This window comes from Agelaius tricolor, unplaced genomic scaffold (assembly GCF_023055355.1).
Source record: "Agelaius tricolor isolate 1412-34295 unplaced genomic scaffold, bAgeTri1.0.p SCAF_20, whole genome shotgun sequence".
In the NCBI taxonomy this organism is placed as follows: Eukaryota; Metazoa; Chordata; class Aves; order Passeriformes; family Icteridae; genus Agelaius; species Agelaius tricolor.
In genome coordinates this window covers 4,692,583-4,708,598 of record NW_027269280.1, presented here as the reverse complement: position 1 = coordinate 4,708,598, position 16,016 = coordinate 4,692,583, and the positions used below count along the sequence as shown (strand labels likewise).

The 16,016-nt window shown below is 52.6% G+C and overlaps 1 protein-coding gene across 1 annotated transcript in view; it reads right to left on the bottom strand.

Moving 5' to 3' along the window:
- Positions 1 to 375: 375 nt before the first annotated feature.
- Positions 376 to 16,016, bottom strand: part of MYO18B (myosin XVIIIB) — a 65,973-nt gene continuing 50,332 nt past the window's right edge. Inside the window, exons 41-45 of the mRNA XM_071445796.1 lie at positions 11,910 to 12,043; positions 9,490 to 9,531; positions 8,170 to 8,331; positions 1,817 to 3,117; positions 376 to 1,023 (exon numbers count right to left, since the gene is read on the bottom strand). Of these exons, the coding sequence (XP_071301897.1) occupies positions 1,818 to 3,117; positions 8,170 to 8,331; positions 9,490 to 9,531; positions 11,910 to 12,043 (1,638 nt within the window). The 3' untranslated portion in view covers positions 376 to 1,023; position 1,817. The remainder of the gene's footprint in view (positions 1,024 to 1,816; positions 3,118 to 8,169; positions 8,332 to 9,489; positions 9,532 to 11,909; positions 12,044 to 16,016) is intronic.

The following is a 16,016-nucleotide window of genomic DNA, read 5'->3' as shown; positions in this document are numbered from 1 at the left end:
AATGAGAAGTGAAGGTGAAGAATACAACAGGCAAAACAAAATGCTGAACAGTGCCCAACTGGCCTTTCAAGCTGCCACTGCCCTGTGGCTGTCCCAGGGGGGGTCCCAGGAGAACGTGCAAATTGGTGGAAATTTCCCAGCCAAGCAAATGACTTGGAAATGCCTGATGGAGAGGAGAGATTTGTGCATGGACATGGTGTATTCTTTTGCCCCAAACCTCTGATCAAGGAATAAGTTTGGATCTCTTCTAGGAAAGAAGGGGGAGGCTGAGAAAAGAGGTTTTCTTGTGGAAGAAGGTGCTCAGCTCTGCACTGCACAATTTCCACAGACCTGCTCCCATCGTGGGGAAAGGAATAACCAGAAGGGACCTGAGTGTCAAAGAAGCAAATATTTTATTGTGTAAAAACCAAGCAGACATTAAATAGAGCCCCTCCATCGCCCATGTGCCTTGCAAGCCACTGGTATGAGCCCAGGTGTCCCCCACAGGCTGGAGCCATGGAAGCACAGATGGATCCATCAAATACCTGTGGAATTATGAAAGTTTCAGAGCTCTGCTGTTGCTGGGTGTCACACTGAGACCCAAGAGCATCCTCAAGATCAGCTGATTTTTGGGCAGTGCAGCGTGGGATGAGACACCTGGGCTGCAGCCCTGGGTCACAAAGGAGGGGTTTGGTGTCCCTCCAGCTCCTCTCAGAGTGGCTTTCCCAGGCCATGGCACATCCTCAGCATCTGTGGCAGCCGCTGGGTTTGAATTTAAGCACCAACTCCCAAGTCAAACAACTCCAGGAGAACAGGAAAGTCCTTGTCCCCGCGGCTGGCCCTGAGCAAAGCTGGGAAATGGGGCAGGAGCAAGAGGAAACCACGGTATGTCCAGGACCAAAAAAAGTTTGTAGAACCATCCCATGACTTTTGTGAAGCATCTGCAGTCTCTGCTCACGTGAGGTGGTTCTGCCAGGAGCAGGGATGCTGTGTGCCCAACATGGCCCCTCATCACTGCGGGTTGGGGCTTGATGGAAACGGATCCTGCAGAAAGTGGAACGTTGCATTATGCAAATTTGCTTCCTGGAAAGAAATGTTTTATTAACATGCGCTCCCTTCGTGTGTTGGCTTAGTCAATTTGGTCACAGCTTGACATCCAATAAGTTACTCTAAAGGCAATGGTTTTACAAAATGTTTTTCTAATCTATTTTAAACACTTAATTACAGTTGTGGCGCATTCATTAGGGACTCCGCTTTCAAACCTGGATTGCAGCAATAAATCCTAATTCTCCAAGTGTCAGCTGCAATCCAGACATGGTATCCAAGTGGGTGTCAGAGGCTGTTGAGGGCTGGGGGAAGCATGTCTGGGCCAGGTGGGAGCCCCATCCTCCAGAGAGGGAACCCCCAGCATCCAGCCTGAGCTGACTTCTAATCACCAAGAAAGAAAATCACCCAAAAGAAACTTGGGCATCTGAGGAGGGAGCACTTGGGGGGATGAGTCTGCCATGTGCTGGAGTGGCAGCTGAGGGATGCTGGTTTTGGGAAACCCAAGTGAATTCCGAGCTGGTGTTTTGGACAGCTCTGGGGCTGTCCCTGGCACCAGCAGTGTCCCCATTGCAGCTCCAAAGGTGCAAAGGCAAGGGGTGACCAGTCCCAGTGCCACACACCCCGAGGGACACCCTGGGATGCTCTGACACACAAGGACAAGCATGGGGACTCCTGCTGTCCCGAGCTATCCTGTCCCCACACACTCCCCAGCAGCACCAGCACAGCCGCCGAGCCTCGGGGCCAGCACCCACAGCTCTGGGCCCGTGCCATCGCTGCCTGGCCCACTTACCTTATTCTTTACCCAGGTATTTCTTCATGATGCTGCTGACATCGTCCTCCCTGCCCTCGGCCTCGGCTCGGCGGCTCATGGTGCTGCCCTGGCTGCCGGCCCTGCCGCTGGAGCCCTCCCCGGCCGCCCTCGGGGGCTGCGGCCGCCGCTTGATGCTGTCGGCGCTGCGGGAGGAGCGGTGCGAGCCCGAGGATGAGGAGGAGTCAGAGACGTCCCCGGGCTCTTCCCTGCACTTGGCCGCGCCCTTGGTGTCAGAGGGCTCCAGGCTGCCCGAGGCGATGGCCTCGTCCTCGAAGCGCACGGTGAGGGCCCGGTGCTCCCTCCTGTCCCTGCGGGCCCTGGCCAGGCTGCTGGCGGAGCGCGACTTGCGGATGGCCGGCAGGAAATCATCGAAGTCGACCTTGGTTCTCCTCTCGTAGTTGAGGGTGGGGATTCTCCAGCTGAAGGGGTCGCTCCCCTTCCCCTCGCCCAGCCCATCGCTGGACAGGGAGCTCAGCAATCCCTCCGGCTCCTTCCCCAGCTCCACATCCTCCAGAGACGGCTCCAGGCAGCTCCTCCAGGAGCTCAGCCGCGGCACCTCCATCCCGGCAGCCGGGGAGCTCGGCCGGCGGCCGGAGCCGTCGAGGGCCGGCAGGAGGGACTCGTAGGAGCTGAATTTCGATGCCCTTTTCAGCGCGGGGGAACGCGGGGGCTCCGCGGCCGGCTCCGAGGCCATGCTCCGCAGGCTGGAGGAGCGGGTGAGGCTGGCACCAGCTCCCTCTCCATCCCCTGCCTGATCCCCCTCCAGCCTCCCCGGGGGCTCCTCGGCCGCCAGGGCAGCCCTGGAGCGCCGCAGGGCCGCGGCACCGGTGGTGCGGTAAATGGGCAGCGGGGAGGCGTCCCCCAGCCCCGGCTCCCGCTGCCGCCGCAGCTCCTCCACGTACTCGGAGAGGGCGGCAGAGCTGGGCACCGGCCCCGAGGCCACCGAGACCGGCCCCGAGGCCACCGAGACCGACCCCGAGGCCACCGAGAGCCTCCTCCTGCTGGGCACCGGCGGGGACACCGCGCTGGGGAACCTCCCGTCCGCAGCCGGGGAGCCGCCCCGGCGCAGCAGCGATGGGGATGTGTCTCCTATCCTATCCACGGGCTTCTTTGGGCTCTCCAGCTGCTCTTCTTCTGCCTGAGGTTTTCCATATTCCCGGCTTCTGGCCCCCAGCAGGGGACTCGTTGTGCTGACCGGGTCCGCAGCCTCGGCGGGGCGGGCAGAGCTCCGGGAGGAGAGCGGGCGGCTCAGAGCGGGGTCCTTGGTGTCTCTGCTCACCCTGAACAAGAGAAACGCGTGTTAGTTTAGCTTGTGGGATTCCCAGTGAGCGGGATGCCATCCAGCAAGGACAAGGCTGAGCAGTGAAAAGCTGGCATTGCCGTGGGAGTCTCGGGATGAACTCACAGCAATGCCCAAGGATGTGATCTTAAATAAGCCCAGGTCAGCCAGCCTGGATAATTCCTGGTGTAGAGCCTGTGGTGTGACCAGCTTCAGCTCTGCCAAGCCAGCACTTACCTCCAAATATCCTTCTTCTTGACGGATTACAGCAATATGTAGGATTTATTTTATTTCTGTCAAAGTCAAAGATTATTCACTAAAATTTTATGAAAGCGGCTCGCAGCGCACCCCCGACAAATCTCAATGTTATTGCTGGGCATGTTTCACCCAGGCTGCTGCTCAAACAGCAGCCCTGCTATGCCTGAATCTGATGTTCCTTCACAGTGAGGGGGGCTGGCCAGACAAGGGATCACATCCCAAACAAGGGATGATGCAGGAACCACATGGGATCCACCTGCCACAAGGATGGGGGGACTGCAGTCACCAGTGGGCTTGGGGTCACTGGTGTCACTAAGACCCTGCTGGGACACTTTTTGATCCCCTCCAAGCATTGGCTTTGTGGCACTGTCCCCACACCCGGGTACCCCATCACTGCCAGCCGAGGGGAACGAGGTGTGGCCGTACTGGGATGTGAATTTGGGAAAGAAAGGAGGAGGGGAAAAGAGGGAACAGGGCAGAGCAAAGCAGCAGGACCCAAACAACAAAGGAACCTCTGGGAGGGAGCAGCAGCGATGAAGGCTCCTGCCCTGGGAATGCCGCTGTTGCCATGGGAATGGGGTGGGAGGGGATCATCCCGGGACGCTCGGACCAGGCTCTGCCGCTGAGCCGTGAAATAATTCACATGCCCAGATGGGCTGAAGACAAACTCCAGAGCTGGGGAATGCGGGATTGCAGAAGGGAAGGGGCAGTGGAGCAGCTCCAGGTTCCTGGTACCCACTGGCACAGCCCAGGGCACAGAGGTGCCCCCCTGAACTGGTACCCACGCCTTTCCCTGCCCATTTAACCAGCCTAAATCACTTGATTATTCAACACAAAAGGAATTAACCAGAGATTTCATCTCCCTGAATCACTGCACCCTTCAGGGCCATCCCATGCTGACACTGCTGAAGCACCACAGCTGATTAATAGTTTGAGGCATTTCCAATAATGCTGGATTTTAGGATCCTAAATTGCATCTTACTTAAATGGCTGGTGTAATCCTTCGGTGAGGTTTTGTACAGAAATTGCTCCATTCATTCTGCACGTTTCCAAATAATATTGTAACCTGTGTGCTGCATGAATGGCTTTCATAAATTAAACACCGGCATCAGGGTTTTTATTTGGGTTTTAAGGCTGAGATAAAAGCAAGTGGAGATGTGAGAACCACTAATGGGCTGTGAACAAGGACTGAACACACTGTATTTATTGTCCTGTTCAACATGACTGACAGGTACTGCTTTCCTGAATACCTTCAGAGTCTGAAATGGAGTGAAAGCTGCAAAAGTGGGACTGTTCCAGCTTCCATGACTGCCCCAGAGCACAAGCAGGGACTTCACACTCTCCATGCCCTGGTTTCCAGTGAAAGGCCAAGATTGTCCCATCCATCCTTGTCTCTCCCAAAAGTTCCCATTTTCTGCACCCATCAAATGCCAGAGGCAGGGTTGGATGGGATATTGGGAAGAAATTCTTCCCTGTGAGGGTGCTGAAGCCCTGGCACGGGGTGCCCAGAGAAGCTGTGGCTGCCCCATCCCTGGAAGTGTCCCAGGCCAGGCTGGATGGAGCTTGGAGCAACCTGGGATAGTTGAAGGTGTCCCTGCCCATGGCCAGGAGTGGGATTGGGTGATTTTTAAGGTTCCTTCCCACCCTAACCATTCCATGATTTAATTGCTCCCTTATGCCTACCAAAATCATGTCTCACCTTCCTCATCCTCATCCTCCTCACAAGGCAGGACACAAGAGCCAGATGGTCACCCCCCCGTCCTGCAGCATCCTCTGCTCATCCCTAAATCCCTGTCTGATTCCCAGCACAAATTCCCAGGGCTCAGAGTGACCCCAGGAAGTCACAGGCAGCCCCAAAAGAAGGTGGTGCCACAGGGGGCAGGACCCTGAGCCCCTCCAGCCCTGAGCAGAGCCCTGCTCCTCCACCATCCTCAGGGAAGATGATTTTCCCAGCAAAAGATGCCTGGGAGGCACCTGGAAGCCAACAGAGCTCTGCAATCTGCCATTCACACCAAACCAAATGACATACAACAATAATTAGCGAAGATTACATAGCAATTAGCATGATTGCAATTATACCAGTTGAAATCATTTATACAATAAAATCCACACATGCTTTGCAACACATGACCAGGGCCGAAAGTGTGGCTGGGATGCTTTTCCTGGGAGCTGATAGATAAAAAACCAAGACAGCTCAGTTTCAGGGAGGGAAGAGACATTGGCCTCATTTCTGTCAGAAGAGGATTTTCTTGTCACACCATCATCTACACAAGAGCTCCCAGTTTCCCACGTAATGATTTGCTTCTGACACAATCGTGGTTAAAAATAAACCTGTCGGATCCCCAGCAGCCTTGGGACCAGGGATCCTGGTTTTGTCAGCCAAGGTGGGAGGGGAATGGCATGTCAGGGTGATCCTGGGGTGATGCCAGGGCTGTGGATGCCCCAGTCCTGTGGGATGCAGGATGGAGAGGCAGATCCTGGGCTGTGGATCCCCTCCCTGACTGCACCCCTGGATAACCTCCCATCCCAGCACAACCCTGACCTGCCTGGAAAAGACCAGAACAAATACATAAACTTTTAAATTGGCTTCTTAATAATAATATTTTAAAAAAATCATATTTATCCCAACCCTGAGCTGTGTCATATTTATGGAGGCTTAGTTCTGCCGGCCAGCGTTTTGTACAGGAATTTAAATAGCAGAGAATTAAAGGCAACATTAATCAAAGCTCTCCCTCCTGTAAGCACAGGGGTGATAAGAGCTCCCTGCTCTCCTCTGCCTCTTGGCAGCTGTTTGTTCAGCAAACAGCCCAGATGTGGTGCTGAGCAGCCAACACGAGCAGGACTCGTTTTTCATTACTGGGAGCTTGTGTAAGACAAAGGAATCTTAATAAGGAAGAGCTCGTTTCCCTGATCTCATTTTTATTACCTCCAGTCTCGTCTCCTGTTTGTTTGCATTTCATCCCCTCCTCGCTCGATTTCCATGCTAGATGAGCTGCAGCCAAACACAGCTCCCACGCCAGCATTTGCAATCTGCCCCTTCTCAAGCCCCAGGACAGAGGGTGATGCTCACACTGTGGCCAGGCCTCAGGACAGTTTGCTTTGGGCTCAGGACAAAGACCACAGGCAGCCCAGCAAACCCCAGAATCCCTGAGGTTGGAGAGGAATCCAGGAGCACTGAGTCCAAGCTGTGACCAATCCCCACCCTGTCACCAGCCCAGAGCACTGAGTGCCACCTTCCTTAGGGATGGGGCCTCCAAACCTCCCTGGGCAGCCCCTGCCAAGGCCTGACCACCCTTTCCATGAGGAAATTCCTCCCAATGCCCAACCTGAAAGCCTGCATATCTTCTATAAATCCAAGCTGTTTCAGCTCAGAAATAAGGTATTAGGCACAATGCCTGTTTTTCTGTCATTCATTAATGATCAGAGCTGGGTCATTTGGACCAAAGCCTCCTCAGCAGCACTTAGGAAGGGCTTTATTTATTGTGCAGGGTGCCAGTGAGCTCAGCTCACTGGTCTCAGGGCTCCCACTCATCTCTGGTCTATGGGAGTTGAAATGAGATGATTTTTAATGTCCCTTCCAACCCAAACCATTCCAGGATTCTGTAACATCCCCACAGGTCTCTGCCCTGCCTGGCTGCTCTTAAACTCTGCCTTGTACCTCCCCAGACTGCTCCAGCTCACCCAGGGTGTTTCCTGCAGGGGATCTGCTCCTCAGAACATCGTTTCTGACAAGAGCCATTCTCCTGTACAAGGCAGGTGGGGGCTGTGGGGATGGAGCTCTCCAGAATCAGAGCAGGGAGATTAATACTAATGTCTGCAGTGAAACTGTGATCACAACCCCGACAAATCCTGTCACCTTGGAGCATCTACACCTGCAGGGAGCTGTGCACAGCCTCAGCCTGGCATCTGCCCTGGTTATGGGGAGAAAAACTGGAAAAGTAGAGATGCATGTCCTGAGACAGCATCCCTGGGGGAGCAGCAGGGTGGGGAGGTCCTGAACCACAGGGGCTGTGAGCAGGGGCACTGCCAGCCCTGCCACCCTGAATTTCAGCCCTGCCCACCCTGAGTTTGGATGGCTGGCACCTCGTCCACCTTCCCTACAGGGGGATGATGCTCTCTGGAGCCCACTCTGCTCCCTGCCCCAGGACTCCATCCCTGCTCTATCTCTGCCCTCACAAACCTCCAACGCCCTCCTCCACCCTCACCAGCTCCCTCCACAGTGCAGCCCCAGACCCTGATTTACAGAGTTTTTCCAAACTCAAGCCACGTGATTGCTTCACACATGAAACACAAATTTCTCTGTGACACAGAAATGGAGTTTTTCTCTGGACTGGGTGGTCCCTCTGATAGGCACCAATTCGGGATGGGCACCCACAGAGCAAAGCAGGGACATTTGGGCTGTGCAGGTGCTTGGGCCCCTCTCCATCTCTCCCCCAGCCTGTCATCATCACCACCAAAAATTAACATGTTTGATATTAGACCAGTAGAAAATGCATCCCTCTCCCTCAGCGGCGAGCATATGGCATACAAATCCTCAAACAGGCTGCAATGCCTCTTTAAATTATCTCCAGAGAACACATCAAGGGATATTTTCCTGCTTGAAGCACGTTTTTGATGTAGTGACTTTCATCTGGTGTTTCACTGATCCCGGCGTAGCAGTGACTGCCTCCCTTGATTTGATGTTTTTGACATTAAACACCCCAGGTCCCTCTGAGCTCCGTCCTGCATGTCCCAAGAGGAAGCCCCCCCAGCTCAGCACCCCCCAGCACCCCCAGGATGGGCTGGGGTCCCTCACCTGAGGCTCTGGGTGCTGCGGCTGCCCACAGACGGTGCTGAAACGCTCCCGGCCATGCTGGCGCTCAGCAGGGACGTCCAGCCCGAGGAGGAGCTCGGCCAGGACTTGACGCTCTCTGGAGGCTCCAGGCTGAGCACGGAGCCAGCAGTGGAGCAGGCATCCCTGAGGGGACAGGAGAGATGTTCTTAGTGGATGCTCCTCTGTGGGGTTAACAAGATACTCGATGCTGTGCTTGTTTGATTTGTCGTGTATCGGTGATTTGTTAATAATGTACAGATGTAAGCTTGCGTCGTGGAGGGAGGACCCTGGTTACTCATTCTGGCATTAATTCTCCTATTTGAATATAGGTTAGCCTGTTAATGGGGAGGGAGTCATAAAGTTCTTGTATTTTTGTAGTGTAGAGCTTTAACGCACTCTTTGTTGGTGGCTGCTTGAGGGCCCACAAGGTAATTGGGAAATCAGTATTTATCCGCTCCTAGAGATTGTATTCTTTTTTAAAGGAGCTGTACCCCCTTTAAATAGCCCTTAATTAGCTTCATTAGGGTTTGTAGGTTTTCCTTGGAGAAGAATTAAGAGTGAACTTATATTCGTTTTGGGTTGTGGGTCACTGTGATGGTGGCACAGGGCACAGAGTGGGGTGGTGTTCACACCTCCACCACAGCAGCTGGTTTGTGGCACCAGCAGAGGGAAAAGAAACCTTTCCAGGCGGCCTGGTTGCTGCCACTCATTATTTCCTCAAGCTTTTGCAAGTGCCCTGTAGACCCTGGGCAGGAAAACCCTGCACTGCCTGTGGAGTGCAGTGACAGAGCCAGCGTGACCCCAGGCACCCCACAGAGCCCTACACACCCCTGGGACTTCCCCAGGGCTGGAACTGCAGTGAGAGCTGCTGCCACCCTGGGTACCTGACAGGGCCCTGTGCACCCCTGGGATACCCCAGCCCACCCAGCAGGAGCTCCCAGACCATGTGTAGGGGATGAAATCCTTTAGGATCTCAGTTTTCCTTCAAAGCCACAGATCGTCTTTATCATCTCCCAAAGCACAGCCCAGAGGAGTGGAAGCATCCCTTGGGATAAGAGCCAGAGCTCACAGGGAATGGGAGTGGGTCAATGGGCCACAGCTGGATGCCAGTGTGAGCCCTGCCCATGCCCAGACACTGCTGCAGATAAATCCTAAAGGATTTTTTCACAAAAAAAAAAAAAAAAAAAAAAAAAAAAAAAAAAAAAAAAAAAAAAAAAAAAATTCCTCATTTCAGCAGCTGGTGGTCCCTGAGCTGTGGCAGAAGCAGCCCAGGCTCTGTCACCATCTCCTGGGGTCACTCACGTGTCTCTCCTGGAGCACAGCGACTCCCGCGCCGTCCGCACGCTGCAAGGAGCAGGGACAGGGTCAGGGGTGGCTCCTGGGGACCACAAACCCACTGATCCTAAACTTCCCAGCAGGTGCAAAACTTCCCAGACCAAGCCAGTGTGGCCAGGGCAGGAGTTGGGCTGAGCCAGGTGTCTTAGGCTGCAAGATGTAGCTGGGGGTATGTGTTGTGTATTCTATTTTCTGTAACTCCTGTTCCTTTGCCTTTGCCTGAGAGCCCCTAAATTCCAAAATTCCAATAATTCAGAGGGAAGGGGTTTAGATATTCCATTTCCTGCCTTCCTTAGCAGACAGCTAAGGAAGGCAGGAAATGGAATATCTAAACCCCTTCCCCGAGACATTGGGGAACACTCCCAAAACAGCCCCAGGGAGTGGGGCTGGAGATCCCTCCCTGCTCCCTGCAGGGGAAAAAGGAGGGAGCAGAACGGGAGCGATGCTCGGGGAGTGATGCTCCTTCCCGGGGCTGCTCCTGCCGGGAAGCACTTCTCACCTCCACTGATGCATCAATTGCATTGGAAATCACTCTTCTTTTGGGAAGCACTGAGTGTCTAAGCTCACGGTTTCTATCTCACCCTTCCGTGGTTTAATCACCACACAGAGCAAGTGGTGACAAGCACACCTCAGCTTTATTTTTCTTTTTTTTTTTCCCTCTTTTAAACTCATTTCTCTGTTTGGTCTCCATTTGTCATGAAGCCCCTTTAGCTTCATGGCAGAGGGGAAAATTGAAGGGCTTTAGAAATAACACCTGAAAAATGCACTGGAATTCTTTCCTCATTTTTTTCCTAGTAAAACCCTCTACCCAATCACCCAGTTTCACTGGCTCTGCAGCTCCTGGGGATGATCAAAACAGGATTTTCACTCAATGAAAATCATTGGGGGCACCAACAAACTGCTGCCAGGAACCTGCTGTACAAATGGGTTTATTCCCACCCTTTTTGCTCACTTTAAACTGGGCCACCCAGGATGATTTCAAGAGTGACACTTCCCATGAAACCTTCCATTGACATGAAGATTTTCTGCTTGTAGCAGTGAGAACATGTGAGGGTGAGGACATGAAACTACCCTGGCACTGCCCCTTCCTCAGCAGAGAGCAGCTGAGCCCCCCAGCTCCCCCAGTGTGGGAACCCAGAACATCCCTCTGGCTGTCCTGAGCAGCCAGGAGCCCTGCCAGGGGGCTCAGAGACCCTGGCACAGAGCCCAAAATGCCCTTGAGGTTTTGATTATGACCTGTGGAGCAAGTTACCAACCTTAGATGGAGATCTGCAAGCCACGACAAATTAAGTAGAATGCTAGTGAATTTATCACAAGGTGAAAAAGTAGATTTTGTGGTTTTTAGAATGGGGGCTCAGGGGGGTAAGATGGAGGGATCTGGGCATGTCCAGCCTTTCTCCTTCTTGCCCTCCATCTTCTGCTGTGATGGTGGCACTTACAGATTGGTTTAGAGTAGAAGCTCACTGCCTAACATAGGTGATAGGTATTGGAAAGTAACTGAAAACATTGTGTACGTAGTTTTTAATATAAAGACATAACCCTGCCCTGGGGGCAGGCAGAGTGCCTGGAACTGTCCTGCTGGATGGACCTTGGCAGGGCAGGAGAAAAATTTTTATAGATAAGAAACAATAAACAACCTTGAGACCGAGAAATGAAGAGCCCTGACTCCTTCTTCAAGCGCCAGGCTGTGAAAAGAGACTTTTGAACTTTTCTTGGGGTCACTCTGATAAGCCAGAGATCCCGACACCCCAGCTCCCCCCTCTCAGGTTGCTGTTGATATTTGCTGCCCCAAGATGTGCAGGATGCCTCTGCTTCGGCCCACGCAACTGAAGAATGAGTCTGGACTCTTCACTTTTTGGTATAATTCTTATCTATAAAATTTCCTTTCTACCCAGCCAAGGTCTGCTCAGCAGGGCAGCCACAGGCACTCTGACTGTCCCCGAGGTGGTGTTGTCCTTTTATACTACAAACTACATAGAACATATTTACACTTAATTCCCAATACCTATCACCCATGTTAGACAGTGCACTTCTACTCTAAACCAATCCCAAAGTGCCAACATCACTGCAGAAAATGAAGAACAAGAAGAAGAAGAAGAAAGGCTGGACACGCCCTGATTCCTCCATCTTGTCCCAATAACCCCCATACCAAAAATCCTAAAATCTACATTTTCACCCTGTGATCATTTTGTTATTACACCATTCAAACCCGTGTGACTTTCACGTCCTCAAACAAAGCTGGCAACTTGCTCCAAGGGTCACAATCAAATCCCCAGGTGTTCTGGGCAGCATGCCAGGGTCTCTGAGCCCCCTGACGGGGTTCTCAGCAGCTCTGGACATCCAGAAGGATGCGCTGAGTTCCGACAGCCCCCAGCCCTGCTCCTCACCTGTCAGCGTCGCTGTCGTCGCTGTCCCGCAGCCCCTCCAGGGCCACCTGCAGGTCTGCGATGCGGCGGATGGAGGTGCCCAGGTCAGCCTGCAGCCCCTGCCTCGCCTCTGCCAGCTCTGCCAGCTGCTGCTCCTGCATGGGGACACCAGGAGAGGGTCTGCACCTGGCATGGGGACTGCTGAACCGTCCCACACCCAGCCCAGTGCTGCCGGTAGGGCTGGTTAGAGGCACCGTGCCCTGTGGTGCCTGTGAACATAAACTGCATCTTCCAGCACCTTCCAGTGCTTAAAGGGGCTCCAGGAGAGCTGGGGAGGAATTCTGGATAAGGCCATGGAGTGACAAGACAGAGGGAATGCTACCCACTGTCAGAGGCAGGGTTAGATGAGATATTGGGAAGAAATTATTCCCTGGGAGGGTGGGGAGGCCCTGGCACAGGGTGCTCCGAGAAGCTGTGGCTGCCCCTGGATCCCTGGAAATGTCCCAGACCAGCTTGGACAGGGCTTGGAGCAGCTGGGACAGTGCAAGGTGTCCCTGCCATGGCAAGGGGTGAGACCAGATGAGCTTTGAGATCCCTGCAACCAAAACCATCCCATGATTACCAATCTGACACGACCCACACAGTTCCATGGACCAACATCACCCACCTTGCACACCAAAGACACCAGCCCAGCCCGGCCCTGCACCCTCGCTCATCACATTCCACATCCTTCCAGCTGGGAAGGAACCCTTCCTGCTGCTCCCAGGCCACCACAGGGCAGAGAGGAGGGAGCAGCAGATCCACAGTGATGGAAGCTGCCAGCTGTGAAATCGCCACGGCGGCGGTGACAAGGTGAGGGATGACTTGAGACAGGCCAGGGCACAGGAGCTGGCACACTGTCACAGTAAATAATGGAAGGCCTGGAATCACCAGGCACACAGGGCCCTGGGGGAAGAGCATCTCAGTTCATCAAAACACGGAAAGGAACAGCCCAGTTTGGGTGTCACAGCAGCTCCTGGGAACGCGCTGGCGTTGGGGAAAACCTCGCTGCTGCTGAGAAGTTTTCTGAAACTTGGTGTTTCCAAGCCCTCCACTTCCCTCCTGGCTCGGGCAGAAGGTGGAAAGGAGCAGTTTCATCAAGGGAAGTGTTTCATCAAGGACTGCAGGGGCTCAGAACGGGGCTCACAGTGAAACACCAACCCTGAGAGGAGGAAAGAGCCCCAAGCTCCGGGTGCCCACGTGCCTGGGTTCAGTACTTGGGACTGCAGGAGCAGGGAGTGGAACTGCTGCCTGATAAGAGCTGAGCCCTTCCACAGGCTGATAAGAGCCTCTATTGACTCACCTGCAGGCTATGGCACAAATCAAATACAGTTCAGTGGCTGCATTTAATTCCACTGCTCTGTCCTGCTGTTGTTAACAGGGATGGGCAGGGAGGCACAGAACAATATCCCCTTACCAGCACCTCAAACCCACTTCTCTGGCCACAGACACAGAAAACCCCTGGGATGGCTGTGGGAGCAGCAAACTGAATGTCCTGGGGGCTGGAGGGGTCCCCCTGGCTGGTGGGGTCCCCCCTGAGCTCGCTGCCTTCTGCATGAGCCTGGGAATGCTGAGAGGGAAGGGACCAGCCCAGGTGATGCTGCTGAGCTGGGGCTGCCCCTGGCGCCCCCAGGACACCCCTGGCACCCCCAGGACACCCCTGGCACCCCCAGTTTGTGGCACACACACTGGTGGCCTGGACAGAGGGACCTGGGGTGACACTGAGGTCCCCTCCCCACCTGGGGGGTGATTTAAATGTGAGCCAGGAAACAGAGCTGACACTGCTCAGCCCCCCATCCCAGCTGTCCCAAATCTCATCCACGGAGACACCTCATGTTTCTCTCCATACCCTACAATTGTCTCAAGGAAAGGAATAATTTTGCCACAATGATTCAATTTCAGATGGAAAAACACTGCCTGCAGAGCACAAATTGACAAGGCCCAGCACCGGGCCCCTGGCACCCAGGGAGCTGCTGAGCACCTTTGACACACACGTTGTTTCTATCTAAATGTAAATCCAAGGAGCTTTTCTCTTTTCACACAGTCCCTGGGCTGAGAACTGACACCCTCACACTGGGCAGAGCTGGCTTTTTGTTTCCTCTGAGCAGAAAATGGGGAGAAATAAAGGGGAAAACTCATATTATTGGGCAATCTGCACCATGAGGGACCTGAGGGGCTAAAAGGAGCATCCTCTGCTGTTAAACCCCTTTTGGCACCAGGATCTCTGGCTGCTCCCACCAAACCAGTCAGACATGCACAGCAGGACCAGCCTGACCAGCTCAGAACCCCTGGCTGATGTATATTTCATCATCAATAAATAAAATATACATTCTGCCTGGTTCTGAATACATTTCCAATCCAGATTCTCCCGTTCACACCGGGGGAGAGATTGCCCCAGAGCAAAGGACTGGCTCTGCTGGTGGGTCAGAAACCATGGTTTTGGAAGGCTGAGGTTGATTCCTGCTGACAGGGAGCCTGGATTAAAGGTTTCCCCGAGACAAGAGGACAGGAGCTCACTCAGTGATGCTCCACAGGGAGCTGCTCTCACTCCTGAAAATATTCTGCACATCCCCCATGGAAGGGGATTTCTAAACCTTCTTTTCCTTAAGAAGCTTTTTTTTTTCCCCCAGCTAATTCTGTCTCAGAATTATCTGAAGAGAGGTTAAAAGGAGATAAACAAAACCAGCAGTGAAATGATCCCTGGGACTCCAAAGGATTCCCAGGCCGGCACCACGTCCTTGTCACCACTTGGTGTTTCTGTATTTTTGTTTGTGTTTCTGCTGTGACAACACCACCCCTGCTCGCTCCCATCCACCTCGAGTCAAGTGTAATCTAATTAGTCCAACTTGGATCCCTTTTCTTCTAATAACTGAGCCTGCACCTGCAGAACTCATCCATCATGATTATTTTTAATTAAGCCGTTAACTCGCGGGGTTTTGGGAAAGTTTGAAGTGACAAAATTCGCCGGGTTGAAGGCTGGAGTGTGAGCACCGTGTAATTGGTGCGTGAGCAGCTGATGGGATCCTGAGGAATTGACTCTTTTAAAGGCAAAGCAGACTCACAACAGCCCTAATTAGCAAACAGGCAGCCGAGCTTTCACTCCTGGCTCCTCCATCACCTCCATCACCGGCTGCCTTTGATGATAATTGTCCTTACAGCTCCTCAAAGGCGTCGCTGCCCAAGGGAAGAGCGGCTGGGAGCACCCAGGAGCAGGCGGGGATGGGGACAGGAGCTGCGGGGACACCAGAGGGACCCGGCTGGGAGCTGAGTGTTTGCCTGGCTGGGAGCGCGATGCTCCCGGCTGGAGGCACCAACAGCTCCCACTGCGCTGGAAGCGTCAAAAAAACAAAAAAAAAATTTAAAAAAAACAAAACAAAACAAAACAAAAAAAAACAAAAAAAAAAAAACACCAAGAAACCCCCCCCCCAAAAAAACACCAAAAAAAAAAAAATCAACCCAAAAAACCCAATGAAAAAAACCAAACCCAAAAACAAAAACCCACAACACACTCCAAAAAAAAAAACCAAAAAACAAACACAAGAAAAACCACAAAAAAAATCCCAAAAACCCAAACCAAAACAAACAAAACCAACCAAAAACAAAAAAGCCAAAAAACCCCAAAACAAACCCCCCAAAAAATAAAAATAAAAAACACCCTAAACAAAACAAAAAAGCGCCCCAAAAAATCAAAAAAAACCCAAAAACCCTAAAAAATAAAAAAGCACACACAAAAAACCATAAAAAAACCCAAAACCACACACATACAAAAAACTCTAAAAAAACATAAGAAACCAAAAAAAAACCCAAAAACACACACACAACCCCCCCCAAAAAAATTTAAAAAACAAACAAACAAACAAAAAACCCAAACAAACAAACCCCAAAAAACACACCAAAAAAATCACACACCAAAAAAACCCAAAAAAACCCAAAAAAACAAACAAACAAAAAAAAAACCCTTTATAGTTTGCAAATGACCAAAAACCCCTAATCCAGCTCTGTTGTGTTACACAACGTGGCCCTAGCAGGGCCAGGGCAAAAGATCTGCCAGCAAAAGAACGAGAAAAAAAATAAATAAAAGGTTATTTA